At 40.5% G+C, this 17,727-nt stretch overlaps 1 protein-coding gene across 3 annotated transcripts in view; it reads left to right on the top strand.

The window, feature by feature from the left end:
• Window positions 1-17,727, top strand: part of EHF (ETS homologous factor) — an 86,955-nt gene that overhangs the window by 28,830 nt on the left and 40,398 nt on the right. For 2 of the 3 annotated variants that reach the window (XM_066997164.1, XM_066997165.1), the window contains 3 exons: window positions 1,166-1,285; window positions 1,965-2,053; window positions 2,853-2,990. In XM_066997164.1, the coding sequence (XP_066853265.1) occupies window positions 2,970-2,990 (21 nt within the window). In that variant the 5' untranslated portion in view covers window positions 1,166-1,285; window positions 1,965-2,053; window positions 2,853-2,969. The remainder of the gene's footprint in view (window positions 1-1,165; window positions 1,286-1,964; window positions 2,054-2,852; window positions 2,991-17,727) is intronic. The other variant, XM_066997166.1, reaches the window with a different exon arrangement.

The raw sequence follows: 17,727 nt of genomic DNA, 5'->3' as shown, positions 1-17,727 counted from the left end.
CCTTTTGCTCTTTATCCTACAGCATTAAAACAGGAACATACATTACCATTTTTTCCATGTAAAACTGTTTCAAAGAAGTTGCTTAAAAATTGATCAATGTATTTTTCTCTTATTATAGTTTCTTCTGTTAAAATACTTTGCAGTTTTAAAGTGATGTATTTAAGGAATTGCTTTGCTGAGACTTAGATGCTCTGTGAAATATAGCATATACTTACTAGCACACAGAACTCCACGCAAGATTAGGACAAGAAACGAAGGTTTATAATCAAGCATTTTAGGACTGAGGAAGAACTCAGAAAATCAAATTATCCCGGCCACTGAAGCATTCCTCACTAATGAGGCACATCAGCACTAGAAATTGAGCCTGGGAACTATGTTTCTGATCAAAGAGGAGAGAAAGAGAACAAGCAAGGGAGCAAGTCTGTGGAGAACAACAGGAATAGAACCATATGAGTGCAGAAATGAGGAAGCAGAGGAAAAAGTGACAGAAGACATAGCAAGACCCGCCTAGAAACCCTGGGAATCTCCAGTCCAGTCCATTCTTCTGTTTTGAGGCAGAATCAACATCTAGATAACTTCTGACAATTCTTTGTTCAACCTCTCTTAAAAAACACCAACAAAGAATGTCCCTCAGCTTCCCCAAATAGTCCATTGCCATACTATTTCAGACAGCTGGAAAGTGGCCAAAACGCCCCAAACACCTCCAGTTCTGTAAAAAGTGTTGTTCAAACTTCAACTACTACAAATGATAAAGGTTTTTAATTCACATGAAAAATGAGATCAGTGCAGCATCCCCTGTTATGCCCTGGCACTAGGGCAGGGCTGTTCCACTGGCTGCCAACAGCAATCACACTTTTGGCTATCTCATGTCCAATTAGTCATTAGATTTGACCTGGACTTGTTTAACAGATCTGAAGGGATCAGCATTCAAGACTATGTGACTACAGCTCTGCAAAAATATGATGGATAATGAACTGAAATCTAGGGTAGGATAGATTGTTCTTGCCAAAAGGAAAGTTAAACATCATTATCTTACTGAATCTTCAGGATTAAGTTACACTGATTTAGGGCTACATGAGGGCACTGAATTGAAACTTTAACATGCTTTAGCATATACACATTGACTTCACGCACTTAACTGATTCACCTCTACATTTTTTGATAGACAAATGACAGCCAGAGGTCAGCCAGGAAGTCGGGGAGCTGAACTGGGAGCTAACAAAACTCATGTTAGTTTCTGCAACCACTGCTGTTTTTCTTTTTACATGGACCTCAGCTAGGAACGGTATGCAATTCCTATTACCACTCCTATTAGTTTTCCATTATGTCGGCTTACAGATCTCTCCCAAGCCAACTTCTAGTGAAGAAGCTTAGAAGGCACGTCCTCACTTCATGTCCAACTCCATTTACAATATTGAAATACTGTCGGGTCTTGACACGCTCAGGCTGTACCAAGGCCAAGTCAGATAGTAATCAGTTGTCATGCTTTGAGAACATTTGCTTGTAATATGTCTCCGTACATTTCTGTAAGGGAGGGGCTGCAGATGAGGTGCCCAAGAAGGGCAGACACAGGGAACAATGGGGAATTGCTCTCCTATGTGTTTGCACAGAAAATGAGAAAAGTGCCTTTGTTCACCTTTGCTGGAGGGGGTTTGCAGTGCTGTTTTCAAAACCTCAATTTCCCCTTTGGGACATCTCAGAGTCTGTGTTAGAACAGCATTAGTGGTCCTATAGGTTAGACACAGCTTACAGAATGAGGATACAGTTGATATCAGGTAGTACTTTTGCAATGACCAATAACGTAAGATATACAGCCACAAGGACCATTCATCCTTCTTGCTTAATCAGTAGTTCACAGTATTATTTGTGCTATTTCTTTTTCATGTAAACCTGTGAACAATATTTCTTTGGAGGAATCTCCAGCATCATAAGGATTTTTAATAGGCATTTCAATTTTCAAACAGGAACAGTCCTTTAGTTCATCTATTTTGCCTGGAAGAAGTCTTTATTGTTAAGCTGACTGCAGTCCTCATTCACCAAGTCACCTGATGAGGTAAATTTTAGAGTGTGATTTGCATTAAGATAAATTAAAACCTTTAAGATATACATATAGTTAATTAAAGGAAGATAGGTAGCATCTATCTGGTTCAGCTGTCATTGCAATATTATTCCTGAAGTGAGTACAATAGTCACCCATATAGAATGTTTTTTAGAGGAGAATGTTGAAAGAGCTCAGCATAAACCATGTTTGGATAGTACAGTTTGCCCCCATGGGTTAAAAAATCCTGTTTAGAATTACCTACTAAACAAGAATAAAGATGGAGGAGACTTATTAATGGCAAAGACTCTTTTCTGCTCATTCAGGCCCCTGTGAGGTATTCTAGATTCCAGACACAGTTGTATATTTTTCAAAGTTTGAGTATGCTTCCATTAAATTTCTGTTATTTATATATATAAACATCAGTTTGTAAATACTTCACAAAATGGAACCCTGGTCTGAAACTGGTTACACATCTGTATCACTTGGTTACAAAAAGCATCAATTGGCTGCCTGCAGTAGCCTTACATAAGACATATACAGTCATTTTGCAATCATCTCTCTTAAGAGCTCATTAGGAAAACAAAAGACAAAGAACAAACAGAAGAATAAAACCATGATCAAGGAAAGAATTATATGACTTTGGTCACTGGGAAGCCTCAAACTCACTTCAAGCAGAAAATTTTCAATAAAGCATGCAATTAGGAAATAGTCCGTAGACCATAAGACGGTTACATACAAATCTGAGTCTTTGTAGTTTTAAACCAAGACACAGTTGATCTTTAACTTACGAAGTCTTTTTGTGTGACTGCAGGGTGGAAAAATGTTGTTTGTTTATTTAAAGTCTACTTCCATTAAAAACAACCAAAATACAGGAGAAGAATAAGAGAAAGACTCTTGAAGGATACATGCATGTCTGGAATCCACAGTGATGCGTGAAGGAGCAAGACAGGTACATTAAATGTATCTCTCAGTCATTTTAACTTTGAGTAACTGTTCCTTCCTTTCTTGTGGAATACATGCCAGAGAATCGTTCATCAGCTGAGCTCACCCCAGTCTTTTTGTCAGTACTCATCAGTGGTATGGGGTGGTTTGTGTCCAGAATATCTATCAGGCATGGATTTTATAGCCTGTACTATCAGGCAGGTGCTTGGGCAGGCTTGGGTCCCAGGCTGCAAGGAGCAGGGTGGACTGATACAACAGATGCAGTCACTGTGAGTCCGTGCTTCCCTTAGCAGGGTCCAGGTCTGAGTTCACTACTCCTTTGGGAAATTTCTCTTTGGAATATGCAGTTGCTGGTTGGGGGACAAAGTGGAGGCTACGTGGGCAGGTGTACGCTGCCTTTGCAAGCAGGTAGGAGCTGTCAGTGAGGAATGTAGCTTATGGGCTAAACCCCCTCTTTATGGCTCCTTGTTGAGAAGCAAGATCCAAGTTCCTAGGCAGAGGTTAGGAGATCTTTTTTTTAGATACTAGTCATTGCATTTTCTGATAAGCACTTGCATGCAATGCTGGTGAGGAATCTGACAGGGCAACATTTTTTCCACCAGAAATTTCCCTTCTGTAAAATCGAAATATTTTTTGAAAATACAATGCCTTAGAATATTACTGGAAATAACATTTTTGATCAAATCAGACAGTGAGAAGCTCTACTTCATTCAAAACTATGTGACAATACCAGGATGGATACACAGTTTCTTATAGCAAACAATGTTCTGGGTGACTCTCAAGTTAGGAGAATATTCCATCCACTGAAGTGATTTTCATATTCAGTCAGTTAAAAAAAAACACAGAGGTTTTGACTTGGTAATGAAAGAATACATATGTGTAAAAGAAACATCCCTACAATGGATCAGAGGGCAGATTTTAAAAGAATGCAGATGTCTGTTGTCTGAACTGTGAACACTACCAAGTGGTTTCCAGCATGATAAACATGGCAAGACAGTGAGATAGACAGCTTGGCCAAACATATATTTATTTGTCATGGCTGTTTATGCAATTTTGGTGACTGTATTTACACACAGATGTGATATCGTATATCCAATGTAGGATATATAACATTTATCAGCACATTCAATAGCGGGTAGCAGCAGCAGTCACTTTATCAAAGACAAGCATCATAAACTCTGTAGTTGCTTATATATTTTCTATGTGACATTCAATTATTCCTGAAAGAGAATTAATCCTCTCCCTTCAACTGCTGTGTGAGGGTGTAGGATCTGTTGCTGTTATTGGGTCTCTCCTGGATAGCATGTATCTTATTTCTTTAACAAGGTGAGCAAAAATAAAGTAGCTTGGAAGAAACCACTTTACACAAACAGTCATCTCCCACTAAATTACACAATTCTCTACTCGACTTCTTATATGCTCCATTAGTGCAAGACAGCTAAATGCTGTTCAAATCAGATGAGCGAAAGGAACCCATGACCCTATTTTACGAAACAACTTAAAGACTCAGCACAGTCTACCTCTAATGTAATTCCCAAAGCTGCTGATTTTTGAGTTTCTTTTCAGGTGTCCCCTGGATCTTCTCTACTACAAAAACATTAAATGATGTTTGCTGACCCAATATCAAAGTCTAAAATACTGCTAATTTTTTTTTTTATTTTTTATTTTTTAATTCCAAATCACAGAGTTACTGGAATTGACTCTTGACCTGAACTGTAGCTCATCACATTCATTCTGCTGAATGTTGCACTTAATTATTCTTAATTCTATTGAATTAGTTGTGTAGCAAATAGGTTTAGAGGCTTGGTATTTTTCTGTTGTTATGTTGCTGTTGCAGAAGTACTCTGCAAACACAGGACTGAGATCCATTCATTGCAAAACAATGAGATGAGCTAATGCACATTAGGCATTTCTTTTCAGCCTTGTTTCCTAAGAAAGCCAGTGTATGTGCAAATGCATGTACATCTTTCCATGTTTCCTCATGCCTGTTTAAGCTATTAGCCAGTTTTAACTAAATTTGACTGAAGAGTAGTCATGCCAGGAACATCGCAGGTTGTATACAAGTAGTCAGGTGAGGAAAGGTGGGAGATCCTTCAGTGCCCTCAGTAAAAGACGACCCACAGGAAGGGCTGCAACAGCTACTAGGTAGGAGAGAATACACTTGAGACAAACCTATATTCCCTGCTGTGGGAATCTCAGAGGCACAGCCCACACTGGTTTTGAGAAGTATGACAGAAACCCAGATCCATAGGCAACCAGGATTTCTTGGTCTTACTGCTTATAAAGACTCTCTTTCTGACTTCCCCCTTTTCAATTGGTTGCCTTAACAAATGAAGACAGGCAACTTCTCTGACCGGGGAAGGAGGAATGCTAAAACCCATATGAAGACAGAGACTCAGAGATGTATTTCTGAGAGCAAACAGTGAATGTGTATGGGCTGGTACAGAATCGCAACAGGTTGAGTCCAAACAGTTTGCATGTTTGGACTTAAAGTGAAACCCTAATGTTGTTTAAAGCCAATGTTTTTGCCATAGCTGAATCTGATTCTGCTTGGGAACTTAAATCAAAGCCGTCCTTAAACTCCGATTTTCCCAGACTCACAGACTCATTTTTATCTGTATGATTCTTAATTGATGAGTTGCACAGATTACATACACCAAGCAAGACAGATCCGATCTTCTGTGAAGAGTAAGTTAGGAGTTCCCACAGATTTGCAAAGTAAGTTAGAGGCTACAGTAGCTCCTTCATTGTTTGCAGGAAGGTGACAATGAAGACCAGAACCATTCCTTTCAATTTTGGCTTGTTCTCCACAAGATGGTGCTCTTTCCCTTGTCCTGAGGTGGTTTTTGTTCAATCCGTCATTCAATACCTAGCCATATTAGCCCCTCTGCATCTCTTGTTCCGTTTCTGCCCACACTGTTGTCACCCTGTATGCATTACACCGGGTGACTGCCTTTGGCCAGTTGTGCATGCTGCAGTTGTGTATGACTGCCTTACAGGATGTTTGGAGTCTGGAATTTCTTCAAAACCTTATGCTTAATTGCAAAACTGTGATATTGCAACCAAGTCCAATCACATTGCGTCAGTCCATCCCAATCCTTTGTTACTGCCATATGTATTCACCTTTACGGCACTGCCTGAGACAAACGAACCAAGAAACCAGGTGTGTTTCCACACACCAGCACGACTGTTAGAGGGCACGATGTATTTAATCAGGCATGGGATTGTGACCCGTGATGGAATGCGTTAGCTCTTTGGAAATCGCTTATTGGTTTCTCCAGACCAGGTCTGTATCACTGTAAACAAGTGGATGACATGCCAAATTAAAAACAAAGGCTGAGTCAAACAGGAAACAAAGCTGATATTACAGCGTCTGCATCCCGCGATTTCCAGAGCACTCGCTGCCCTCGCCTTGACACCGGGCTGTCCCCATTGCCCGCCCCACCACCTGCTGAGGGCAAACTCCGACCTTACGTTGGCCAGAGCCAAGGCACCGTGGCTCACCCTGAGCAGCTCGCCAGAGAGCTCTCGTGGCTTCCATTTTACCTAATGCCAGGAAGGCGGCCAGCAATGGAAGTTGTAAAGGCTTCACTATCTCTATAAAAGGCTATAAAAACTATACAAAGTTAACAGTGTCCCATGACATGGTCTCTCACTTTAGATGTATGAAGTGACACTGCACAAAACAGTAAAGCAACTGATCCACGAGGAACCTGACTGATCACTTGAACCCGACAACCCTCAAGTGTGCCAGAGTCCCTGGCTGCTTGATGGGGGCTGCAGAGCCAGCTGCAGCCCTGATTTTCCACTGCAAGCACCCTCAGCCTGCCCGCAGCTCTCCATAGCCCTCACTTCTTCCTTTTCTGTGGAGCGCATTTTAAGAAAACTCATGAAATAGTAAAGCATGTAGTTTGCTGTAAGGTTTTTCCTTTTTTTCTTTCTCCCTCTCCATATGTTTAACTGATATCAGTCTCCAGCCCCCTCTAATAATGTGTTATTGGAGACGTTAAGGAGATGCACCTGCTAAGTGGCTCAATGATTAACCCAGTGTCAGGAAGGGGTGGGTGTACGTTCAAACATTTCATTTAAATAGATGGTGGGCAGGGGGAATTACTTTTCTATAGCGTTTATATGCCTTGCTCTGCTGATGTTACTAGGCTGGGAGGGAGGCAGGTCAGAAATTATAACTGCAGAGCTTTTTTATTATTAATATTATTATTATTTTTTGTAGGAAGTTCTTAAAGTATTTTATAAGATTGAGAATTATTACTCTCCTGTTCACCTTCTCATGAAATTAGACAGACACTTGCCCAAGGCACACTGTGAGTCAGTGGCAATGTTGAACAGGTATGCCTGGGCTTTAGCTTGTGACCTTAGAGTGCTATTTTGGGGTTCTGTAACAATGCTAAACTTCAGAAGGGAAAAAAATGCTTAAAGAAAAGCATAGTGAGACCAAACAACTGTATCAATCCAAATACACGTAACTAAGTCCTTTCTTCTCCTGTCAAGTGCTGCTAATTCACATAGTTCCTTTCATCTATAGATCAAGCACCATCTGAAAAACAGTTAGGACTTTTGCCGGAAGGATGAACTAAAATTCCATTCTACTTCCTTTTCTTTCAACCTGTTAGTGAAAAAAAAATCAAATAATGTTGATTTCAATCTTCAATTTTTAAGATGATATAGTTTTTGCAGCCTGTTTATTATTTTTGTGTCATTGTAGAAATTTCAGTTGCAATGGGTTTTGCTGTTTATTTTCCTCACTGACAAGCCATTGTGCCATAAATAGCTCTTCCACAGATTGTCCATGTGCATGAATGGTGACTGGCTGCATGCATCTTGAGAGCTGTCCTTCTTAATATCCCCTAATGCTTTAGAGATGTGTCAGTTTATCTGTTTTGAGATACTATTATTCAAACGCCTAGATACTATAATCTTCTTGTACGGAACCACTATTAAGGAAAAAGAGAGAGAAAAAAAATCCTCCCATAGTTGTAACTACAGTGGTAGAGCCATTGCATGTTTGTGTCAAATACTTCAAGGTTAAATGATGACCATACCAGTGGCTCAAAATCTGCTTGTTAGTATAGACTGAAAAGACACTTTCCGTTTGGTCTTTTCCTACATAAAATTTGCCTTTGTTTTGGAACCAAACTGTAAAGGTGGACTTACCTTCACTCTCCAGCTACCTTGAAGGTAGGATGCATTTAGAGATGAAAGAAAATTATTGCAAGAATTTAAGCTCTCATCTGATCCCCTAGCCAAGAGGAAAGACTTCTGAGTACTTGCAGCTGAATGGATTCCTTTTTCCCATTCAGAGCTGCTTGGCTGGGAACGATGTTTGGGAGGTGACCCAACTCCACTACCCTAGAGTGTGAAAACTGATTTGGAAACAGAATTCTGATGGGGATGGGACAGCAGGGCTGTGGGAAATGCTTGCTCATGATGCAGAAATGCAAATAGCTAATAAAGTAGTAGTGCAGGAGAATTAATCCAGCAAAGAGTGATTTTTATCTTGTCAAGAGGCCAACAGTTTGAAACTGTGCTGCCCTTCCTTAGACATCTTAATTACAAGTGGACACAGATATGCTGGCACACCAAATGATAGCAAGGTACTGTGGTACTTTCTTTTTAGACGAAAGGAATGTATTTCTTGTTTCTGATCTCAGGCATGGGCAGTAAAAAGCAAAGGTAACATTGAGTTTTAGGAGGGGTCTGGAGATCCTGCTTCCTCTCTATACCAGGGGCAGAGGGGAAGGAAGGGTAGCTCTGTTGTTTGGTCTGGTGCAGCCCATTTGGACTTCTGAGTTTTAGCAATAGCACAAGTGATTAACGGGCCAAAAGTTACTGAGAGAAACTGCTTTTGCTGATTCATAAACTCATTTAATATAACAAAGATAGTCTTGCCCTGATGAAGGGAGTGGTAGGTTGTTCTAATGTCTTAGTTCTATCTCAACTCCAAAAGCTATCGCTCAGGGGAGGTGAAGCAGGACCCTCAAAGCAAGGAGCGGACTCTGCCTCCCAAAGGTTACCAAGGGACTGCTGTGACTCAGAGTTTATCAGAGCCAAAGCAACAAAACAAGAATGGAGCTTCCAGATAGCCTCCAGCTACGTGGCTTAGATGGGCACTGCTGCTGGTGAGGTGCTGATCAGACCAGTATTGATCACCGGGCTAGCAATACCTGCTGTTCTTGAGGGTGACAGCACACACCTTCTGACCTTGTCCTCTGCATTTAGGTTTGGGTACTGGGTATTAGAGGGTGCTTCTTTTAAAACCATAGACACTATGGTAAACACTATTTAATTACCAAAAAGGACTCAATGCCTAGGCCAAGGTTTCGTCCACCACTAAAGTCCTGAGGAAAGATTTTCAAGGGTGGAGTTAGGAGTCTCAGGCACTTTGCCACGCCAGCACTGGCAATGACACTGCCCCTTGGCACCCTGAGACTGCTGTGGCTGATGCACCCTTTTCAGAGGCTGTGGGCATTTCCTGGGGTAATGTATCCAGTTGAAGGTCTTTCAGCCACATCCCTTTTTCTCTCTAGGGCATAAGAGCCAACAAAACTGTATCATACCGGTCCTGAATATTAGTGAAGCAATGATGAGTTTCTCTCCGTGCCTTTCTCAAGGGAACCTGGAAGAGCGATTCAAAGAGCTCTGAGAATGTATGCTTTAATAACACCCCTGGACTGTACTTGCTGGTCTTTGCGTTTGGCCTGACATTTTGTTTACTATAGTGTTTGTGAAATAAGGACAGCCATAAACATCCATCCAGCTGCACCTCTGCAATGACATGCTCTGACACGCACGAGTACTTTCAGTGGAAGTGTTCCTGCAGCCATCTTGAGAGATCTTTGTGGGTTCTCAAGTCATCCAGTTAGGGAGAAAAACAACCATAACATGTTACTGAGGTCACAGAATGAATAAGACATTATGAATAGCCATGCTGGAAACAAAAGCTTTGGTGAATAGTTGGTGAGAAATGTGGGGGTTGACAAAGTTTGCAGACCAGTTCAAAATAATGAAGCACTGGGAAAAATGTTAGCTTGTGGATAATGTCCAAGTAAAAAAAAATTGAACAAACTGTTCGATGCGGGGGCTTCATCCACCCTTATTCTCACCTGAGTGGTGAATCATTGGGTCACCTTCTTGAAGGTAAATCATTAAGTAAAAAATTTAGAGGGGAGGAAAAAAAATCAATGTCAGGTTTACCCTATGTCCCAGAGCAGTGAATAATTGCTTTGTGTTGCTGTAGCAACAGATGGCTCAATCTTCTGGGCTTACACTTCTCACCAGAGTGTCAGATCTTCTGAGCAGGTCATAAATAAATTTGATGGTATCTTCTTTGCATCAGAAATTTTGCCGACAGATAAAATACCTTTCTTTTCTATGCCCTTTAAAAGAGGGCATATACTAACATGCCCACATAATAACTTGCCCATTTGTGACAAAGCTGTTCTCCATATCATGTCTTACTGTTGATTCACAACTTCCTTCATGAACTACTGGGATTTTATCTGAAAGTTTCAATCAGATGTGTATTTATAAGCTTTTCTCAAATACAGATTGCAAACATTCATAGACTTATTCTCCCAGCATCTGTATGAAATGATACTATTTCACAGGTCTGGACCTGAAACACAGGTATCATATAACCTGCCCATAGTCTTGCAGAAAATCTATGGCGGAAAGAGAAATACACTCCAGATTTCCCAAGATAAACCCCATAGCCTTAAATACACAATCATTCAAGCTAAACATCAACTCTGCAATCGTGGGTCCAGGCATATCTTTCCCTGATGCGATAAATGGCAGAAATATACTGGCACAAAATGATAGCATGAAGTTAAGTATTAGAATATTTACTTTTCTTGGTCTTGTGAAATCCTAGCACATTGATCTGTTTTTCCTCCCTCTGAGGTAGATTTTCAGATTTCTCTTAACTGATGCTTCTTACTTTAAGTTCACATTGGTATTTTGGTCACTACATTCCCCTTTCTTCCACAAAATAGGTCTGTCACCTGTCAGGAAATTTCCAAGGGAAGAACAGAGCTGGCAGTAGGAATCAGCTGAAGGGATGAATGCTCTCATTACACAAAAGTGCATGCTTAGCAATTAAAATATTCTAAAATAACATTGTAGTTGTTTTTGTGCTTTATGTACAGTATTAAAAATAAAATAGTCTACCACAGGTAATTTATGAAAGCAGCTAATAATGAGTTCATTATTGCATAGCAAGCCAATGTTGCAGTCGTGGTTATAGGCCTAGCCAAGGTCTTTGATCTTCTGGTTCATTAATGTATAAATGAAAAGACTTTGGCTTTCATCTCACATCCATCGGCTAATTATCTCAGTAACTGGTCTCACTCAGATCTCAGGCAGTTCTTATTCAAGGACTTACCCTTTCATTTTCCATCCTCTATACAGGCAGTGAGTCACCAGAGTCATGATTTATTGTCCTTTCTTTTACGAGATTTGTTATTTGCACAGCTCTGTCCAAGGGACACATCTGTCTATAAAATTTTCAGTTGAAACAATTTGAAAATGCTAGGTGATGTAGCTATTTGCAGTGACACCATTGGATATTAGTGAGGAGGAGCTGATTTTAAACAGGAAAATGCACCACAAGGCTAAACTGAGTTTCATGAGAGTACTACTGTACTCTTCTGACTTCTTCCTCGGCTTCCAGTACATCAAGACATGAAACCCGTGACTGTGAATATGGTTCTGGGTTAAGAGGGCATTTGAAATAGCAATGAAGTTGAATTCTCAGATCTGTTAGCCTAGGTGTTAGAGTGTACAATGTCACAAGTGCACAGCAAATAATTTCCTCTTACAGAACTTCATATCAACTGAAGTCTTCCTATCAGCTCTAGGATCTCTACAAAAGAACTTGTGTAGTTTTGATTCACTTCCAAATGTTGCAAATGGCCACTTCTGTTCAGACTCCAGTCAAAATAATATATATGTGATATTCATATGTTTATATTCATTTGTATTTCTAAATGAATGAAATCTGATCTGAATGGTGTTGTTAAAGTGTCCTTTGTTTTACACAGATTGTGGTTTTCACCTTGTATCTCAAAGAAAGGTTAATAGATATTAAATGGGGCCTAATACATGACTGCAGGCCTTTCCCTTCCTTTCTCTCCATCTTTCTCATGATTTTCTTAATAACAATTAATTCAGTGTCAGCAAATAAGAAAATTAAGTTCCCGACTTAGAACTTGCAGACCAAGTATTTTATGCTAGGACACTAAGACATATGTCCCGTGTTTCTTATTTTTGTAAACAAAACACTTATTGATCAGTTATGTTCTGAAATAGTCCTAGAAACTCACAGTTGTTAGAAACTCATATTATAATCATGTTATGGTGTTAAGATGATGAATGCTTGGAATGGTAAGACTGCTGACATGCCTGAAAGTTCTAGTAGTGTTTCTTTTTCCCTGTGTCTTTCAGGGAGCGATGAAACATTTTGTACATTTCCATGTACAAAAATGTTATGGCTTACTTGCCTTGACTGCCATTTTACTTCCAGGGATGAGTGCTGGTGCTGGGAATGGAGCTGGTTCTACGGAACTATATTATATGGAGAAAAATGCTGAAGGTGATATTTAGCAATGATTGACTCACATCATTAACTGTTGTTGTCAGGGGGAATTTGCTTCTGTTATTTTTTACCTATCTATACACAACTGCCCATGAACAGGTAGATGATTTCTTCTAACTTGCACCCCTATGTACAGTTTGTTTCAAGGAGCCTCAGTGCCTTTGCACCTAACATTATTGGAGACGAGAATAGGGATGTGACGTATAGTTTAGGAGATGAAAGTAGCTCCAAGTGGCATGGCAAGAGGAATGTGACAGTGGGTTATAACTGGAGCATATGGTGAACATGAGCAGGTCAAAACTGAAATGGCTAGGATAAGCTTCTTGACAGATTTTGATAAACCACTTGGTAGTCTTGCAAAGGAAACGGTACAAATGCCACCATAAGGGGCACTTATAACTCATCTAGATACTAGACTAGTTACAATGGTACTTTTAGTAGTGGTTTCAATACATGAAATACACCTGATTGATTAAGGAACTCATTTAGATGGCTAAACATAGTCCTAAAGCCTGTATCAGCCTGGTCTGATCTCTTAGCTGACAATGTATTCAGCAGGAGCTTGGACTAGAGACCTCCTGAGGTCCTTTCCAACCAGAATTATCCTATGAAATAAATACACCCAAATGTATTGTGATAGAAAAGAAATATAGAAAGTGACTGTTCCACTTCCTATACAGTCCATAAGTTGAAAATACATTCTTTTTCCTTCTTTCTCCCTCTTTCTTCTCTCTCCTCTCTTGTCTCTCTTCTTCTTTTGCAAGTCCTAGGCATATTAACAAAATTTCCTTTGCTAGCTGCATTGCGATCCAAGAACATGCTTGTTGTGTGCTTTCTGACCATACCCAAGAGTGCTCAGAGGTGAGCATGTTGTCAGTCGCCATTTTGAATAGATCATCAAGGCCAATAGCTAAATATGTCATTGGCTGTAATGACAGAACAGACAGTTCATTTTAGTTGCAAAAGTGCAATCTCCTAATACAGAAATCCCCATAAAGACTTGGTCTGTTCTTCTGGATGTGGCTGCTCCATAGGTACTTCTTTCAGGTATCCTTCTGAGAGGCATTTCTGCAATGTGTGTATGTGGGTGGGTGCATGGTGAGGCCACCTGGCTGCTAAATCACCAGTAGGCTCACTTCACTCTTTTGGGGGATCATCTCCTGTGGGAAAGGAATTTGCAGGTGGCTTTGCACTGTTTCACATGTCCCTGAATTAGAGATAATGAGGAAAACAGTGGTAGAACCAAAAACTTGAGCAAGGTCGAGATAAAATAAATTGGCTATAGTGTTAAAGATGAGCTTTGGGCAGTGGCCAATTGCTGGCTGGCTCGAGGCATGTGTCTGAGGGTCTCTAACCAATTGTATGACAGATTTGGGTGCGTGGACAGCACGTGGGGCTACGGGGAAAGTATATGTAGTAGTGAAAAAGGGCAATAAACGTCTCCTGTTCAAGAGCCATCAGGAGTCCATGTCTTGCATCCCTTCAAACTCCCACTACTAGGGTGATTCCAGCAGGCATCACTACCTGCCAATATGTCCTCACACTTAAATAGAGTTGTTTTCACACAAAATAAGCTTGTAGAGTTCTCCTGTTGAAACTACATGTAAGTAGAAGGATTGGCCACAGGGCATGAGACCAGTGATGGAGTTTCCTAAAGATCACAATTCCAGCTCCAAGGCTTTCGCTGGCTTACTAGAAGAACAGGGAGCAGCTTGGGGAGAGACTCACTCCTTTGAAATTCAGGGCTGTGTTGCTGTGGGTCACTGAGTCTAGTTTGCAAGCCACAGAATGAGAATGAGTCCTACTAAAGTCACTCCAATTTTTCTCATTCTTTCCTCCCACAGATGCACCATGCCAGCTGCTAAAAGCCATTTCAGAAAGGGCATGGGAGAAACCTGGGAGAAGGTTTTTCTTTTAAATAATTCAAGTAATTAATTCTGAGTAATGCAAAGTAACATAGTAACCCTGCACAGGGATGATGAAGTACCAGCTTCATGCCAATGCGCCTCACTGCAGTACCTGGGATACAGTTCACATGGTCACTTTCCAGGATTTAACAGCCTGGTTGGTAAAAGGCAAATGCAGCTCTTCAGTGCTTGTGGATCAAGCAGCTACATACCTGAATAAAATTGGCCCCTTCCCCTGGCAAAAAGAATGTATTTGTACTTTCAGCTGGGTTCATGCCATATGTCATAACCTGCCAAATACTAGGATTAGAAAAGTGAGATCTTTGCAGAGTAAAATGTGTCTGAATAATACAGCTTTCACACATGGGCAGCCCATCTCAAAGACTAATACAGCATAACTCTGAGGACAAAGGCTAAATTTTTGGGCATCTCAAGCTTAATCGGTGTAATTACTATTAGTACTTTATTCTGGTATTTGCAAGACCTTCATGTATGGGATTCCACTCACCTCTGCAGTCTTCATTGCTAGGCGATGAAGTGAATATCACTCTACCTTGGAATGTCCCACAGACAGGAATGTGTTTTTCTTCATAGACCTCCATCACTTGAAGAGTTACCTCATTAGCAGCATAGACTAGATAGACCCAGAGAGACATTGCTCAAAGGCTGTGGCAGAACCCAGAATAATAATTCAGGCCTCTCAAGTCTTATGCATGTCCTGCTTTAAAAAAAAAAAAAAATGTATCTGGTCTGTGGTTTAACATGGGCAAATTTTGTAGTGCGAACCAGCTGATTTTATCTGAAGTTGGTGTAAAATATCTGCTCAGACTGTCCTCCATGTCAAATAGAATAGTATTTCCCCTGGTCGTGCATATATTGAACATGCATATTCCCTTTCAGGTAGCATACTGGTGCGTCTAGCTACGGGAGGTGAAGGAACCTCTTGGGGGCATATAAGGATATGGCGCATAAATCTACTGAAAGTTTCACCTTTCTTTTTATCTGTTAGCAAAGCTGAAGTTTAGTAAGAAAAGTGTGCACTGTTTCAATTTCATTATACAAACAAATAAAAGTACTTGCAGTTCCATGGAATTTTAACACAGTTAATCATAAACCTGATATTTGCATCTCACGGGCACTGAGCATTGTGTAGATACAGGAGTTAGGATAAACTGGTTTGGAAAGGTTTGGCTGCTATAGCTGTGTCCAAGGCTTAACCCTCATTCCCTGACTGATGCTGGCGAAGGAAATCCTGTCATCATCACAAAGATTAGAGGATAGTTTATGAACTATTCACACATCGTGCTATCTTACAGGTAAGCTGCCTGCTTTGAAATGTCCCCGAAAGATCTGTTCAAGTAAGATTCCTAAGGCTAACTTGAACCATGAAGATTTGGGTTTTTGATGTCCTTTGTACCTATGCAGGTCTTAGATCCCTTCATTCGCTTCTGTTCAGCTATTCCAACTTTGCCTTGCGGCAGATGCGTACACTCCCTGTCTCTAAAGGCTGAAATCTTGGAGGCCTTTTTACTAGCCCTTCCCAAATACATGAATGTACCCATCTGAATGCACTCAGCTCACATTTAAGCACCAAGACAGACATATGCATAATAAGATTCTTACTTTGTCCCCTCCTCAGTCATTCAGTCATGTAATGCTCAACCACATGCATGCAGACATGCATGAAAATGCACTCATCCAGAATATTATTACTCTTCAATGTCAAAAAGAGGGAGAAGCTTGCGTTGAAGAACTTGGTCACCCACATATTCATGCTGCACTGGGTCTCTGCTGGGCGTATTCCTAGTTGAGCAATCCAAGGGAGCAGCACTGGTGCTATAAATTCCTTGTAACTAATCAAATCCATAATCTCACAGTCAGACACCCTGCACCCCAAACTTCCCCCCCACCCCACAGGTTAGGATCTTTGTTGTGCTGCCCTGTCCTTGAACTGCTTGGGCTTTAAATCTGCACATGGGTGTTTGTGTCTAGGGATGTCCTTGACTCCTCATCACTGTTTCATTTTGTCACCCCATGTGGCTTACAAGGGTGACTGCCTTGAAAAGTAGCTGATTACAGTGTGAACAATTTAAATTTTCACATAACTGCTGCTATCACTTTTCGTTATTTTATAGGCTCCTCAATCTGTCCTTATGACATATAACTTTTTTTTTTTTTGGCAGCCTGTTGTCCTTACTTTTTAATCTTCTGCTTTCCCAGAGCACAAAGAAACCATACATGCTTCATGTATCTCTCTGCTGGAGATCAGCTCAAATTAAATTCTCTCCTCATACTCAAACCATGTAGATTCCTCATAGGTTTGCAAAGCCCCCAGTGAGCTTCTTATGAAAACTAACACTCTTAAATTAGAAAAAGTTTCAACTGAAAAGAAATAGGATTTGAAATAGAATTCTGCAGCTGGGACTTAGTATGTGTAGGTTTCCTAAGAGGTGTGACATTATATGTTGTATATAAAATGCCTACATCAAATACTACGTTTGACTACGTCAAATAGTCATCTATGTGCAGGAATGAACTTGAACATTTGTCCAGCCATTCTACAGTGCTTATAGCCACTTTTTCTTCTCTGTAGCTGAGACAAGGTGTCCACACGGTTTAAGAGCTCTTCTGAGCTCTCTGATTGTGCTCCGGTTCCAATGTCTCTTAAATCAGTGGCTCTAGCAAGACTACGCTGTGACTTCTATTTACAAATTGTCCTAGCACAAACATCCTTCTATATTCACCACACTTTGGGAAAGTGAGGCACAACACGTAGGAATGGCTGTGCCACTCCTGGCCCCTGTGGTTTTGCTATGTCTGGGTTGTGAATGTAACAGGAAAAGTATTTTAGCCCTACTAAAAGTTTATCTTGCCGTATTTGTGCTCCTTTGTGCATTACTGTGTGCTTGCATTCAGCGAAAGATAGTTTTATGTTCTTAAAATCAAAGGTTTTGATTTGTTTTGTTCCCAGCAGCATCCAGGTGTTTGCTAAGGGATTGAAACCACAACAGATAGAAAAGACCCATTAGGCCATTTTGCCCTGCCTGTTCTTTCTTAACACCTGCTATTGCATAAAGTTATGAAGCTTTTTCTCTGACAAAGCATTCCACAGTTGGTATAGCCTCACAATAATTCCTATTTGGGCTCAGAAATTTTAATGATAAAACACTTATTCAATAGTTCTTCATCCCCTTTGATGCATGTAACCATCTGTTATAAATAAA

This window comes from Anser cygnoides, chromosome 5 (genome assembly GCF_040182565.1).
Source record: "Anser cygnoides isolate HZ-2024a breed goose chromosome 5, Taihu_goose_T2T_genome, whole genome shotgun sequence".
NCBI classification, from domain to species: Eukaryota; Metazoa; Chordata; class Aves; order Anseriformes; family Anatidae; genus Anser; species Anser cygnoides.
This window is presented reverse-complemented; position numbering and strand designations above follow the sequence as displayed.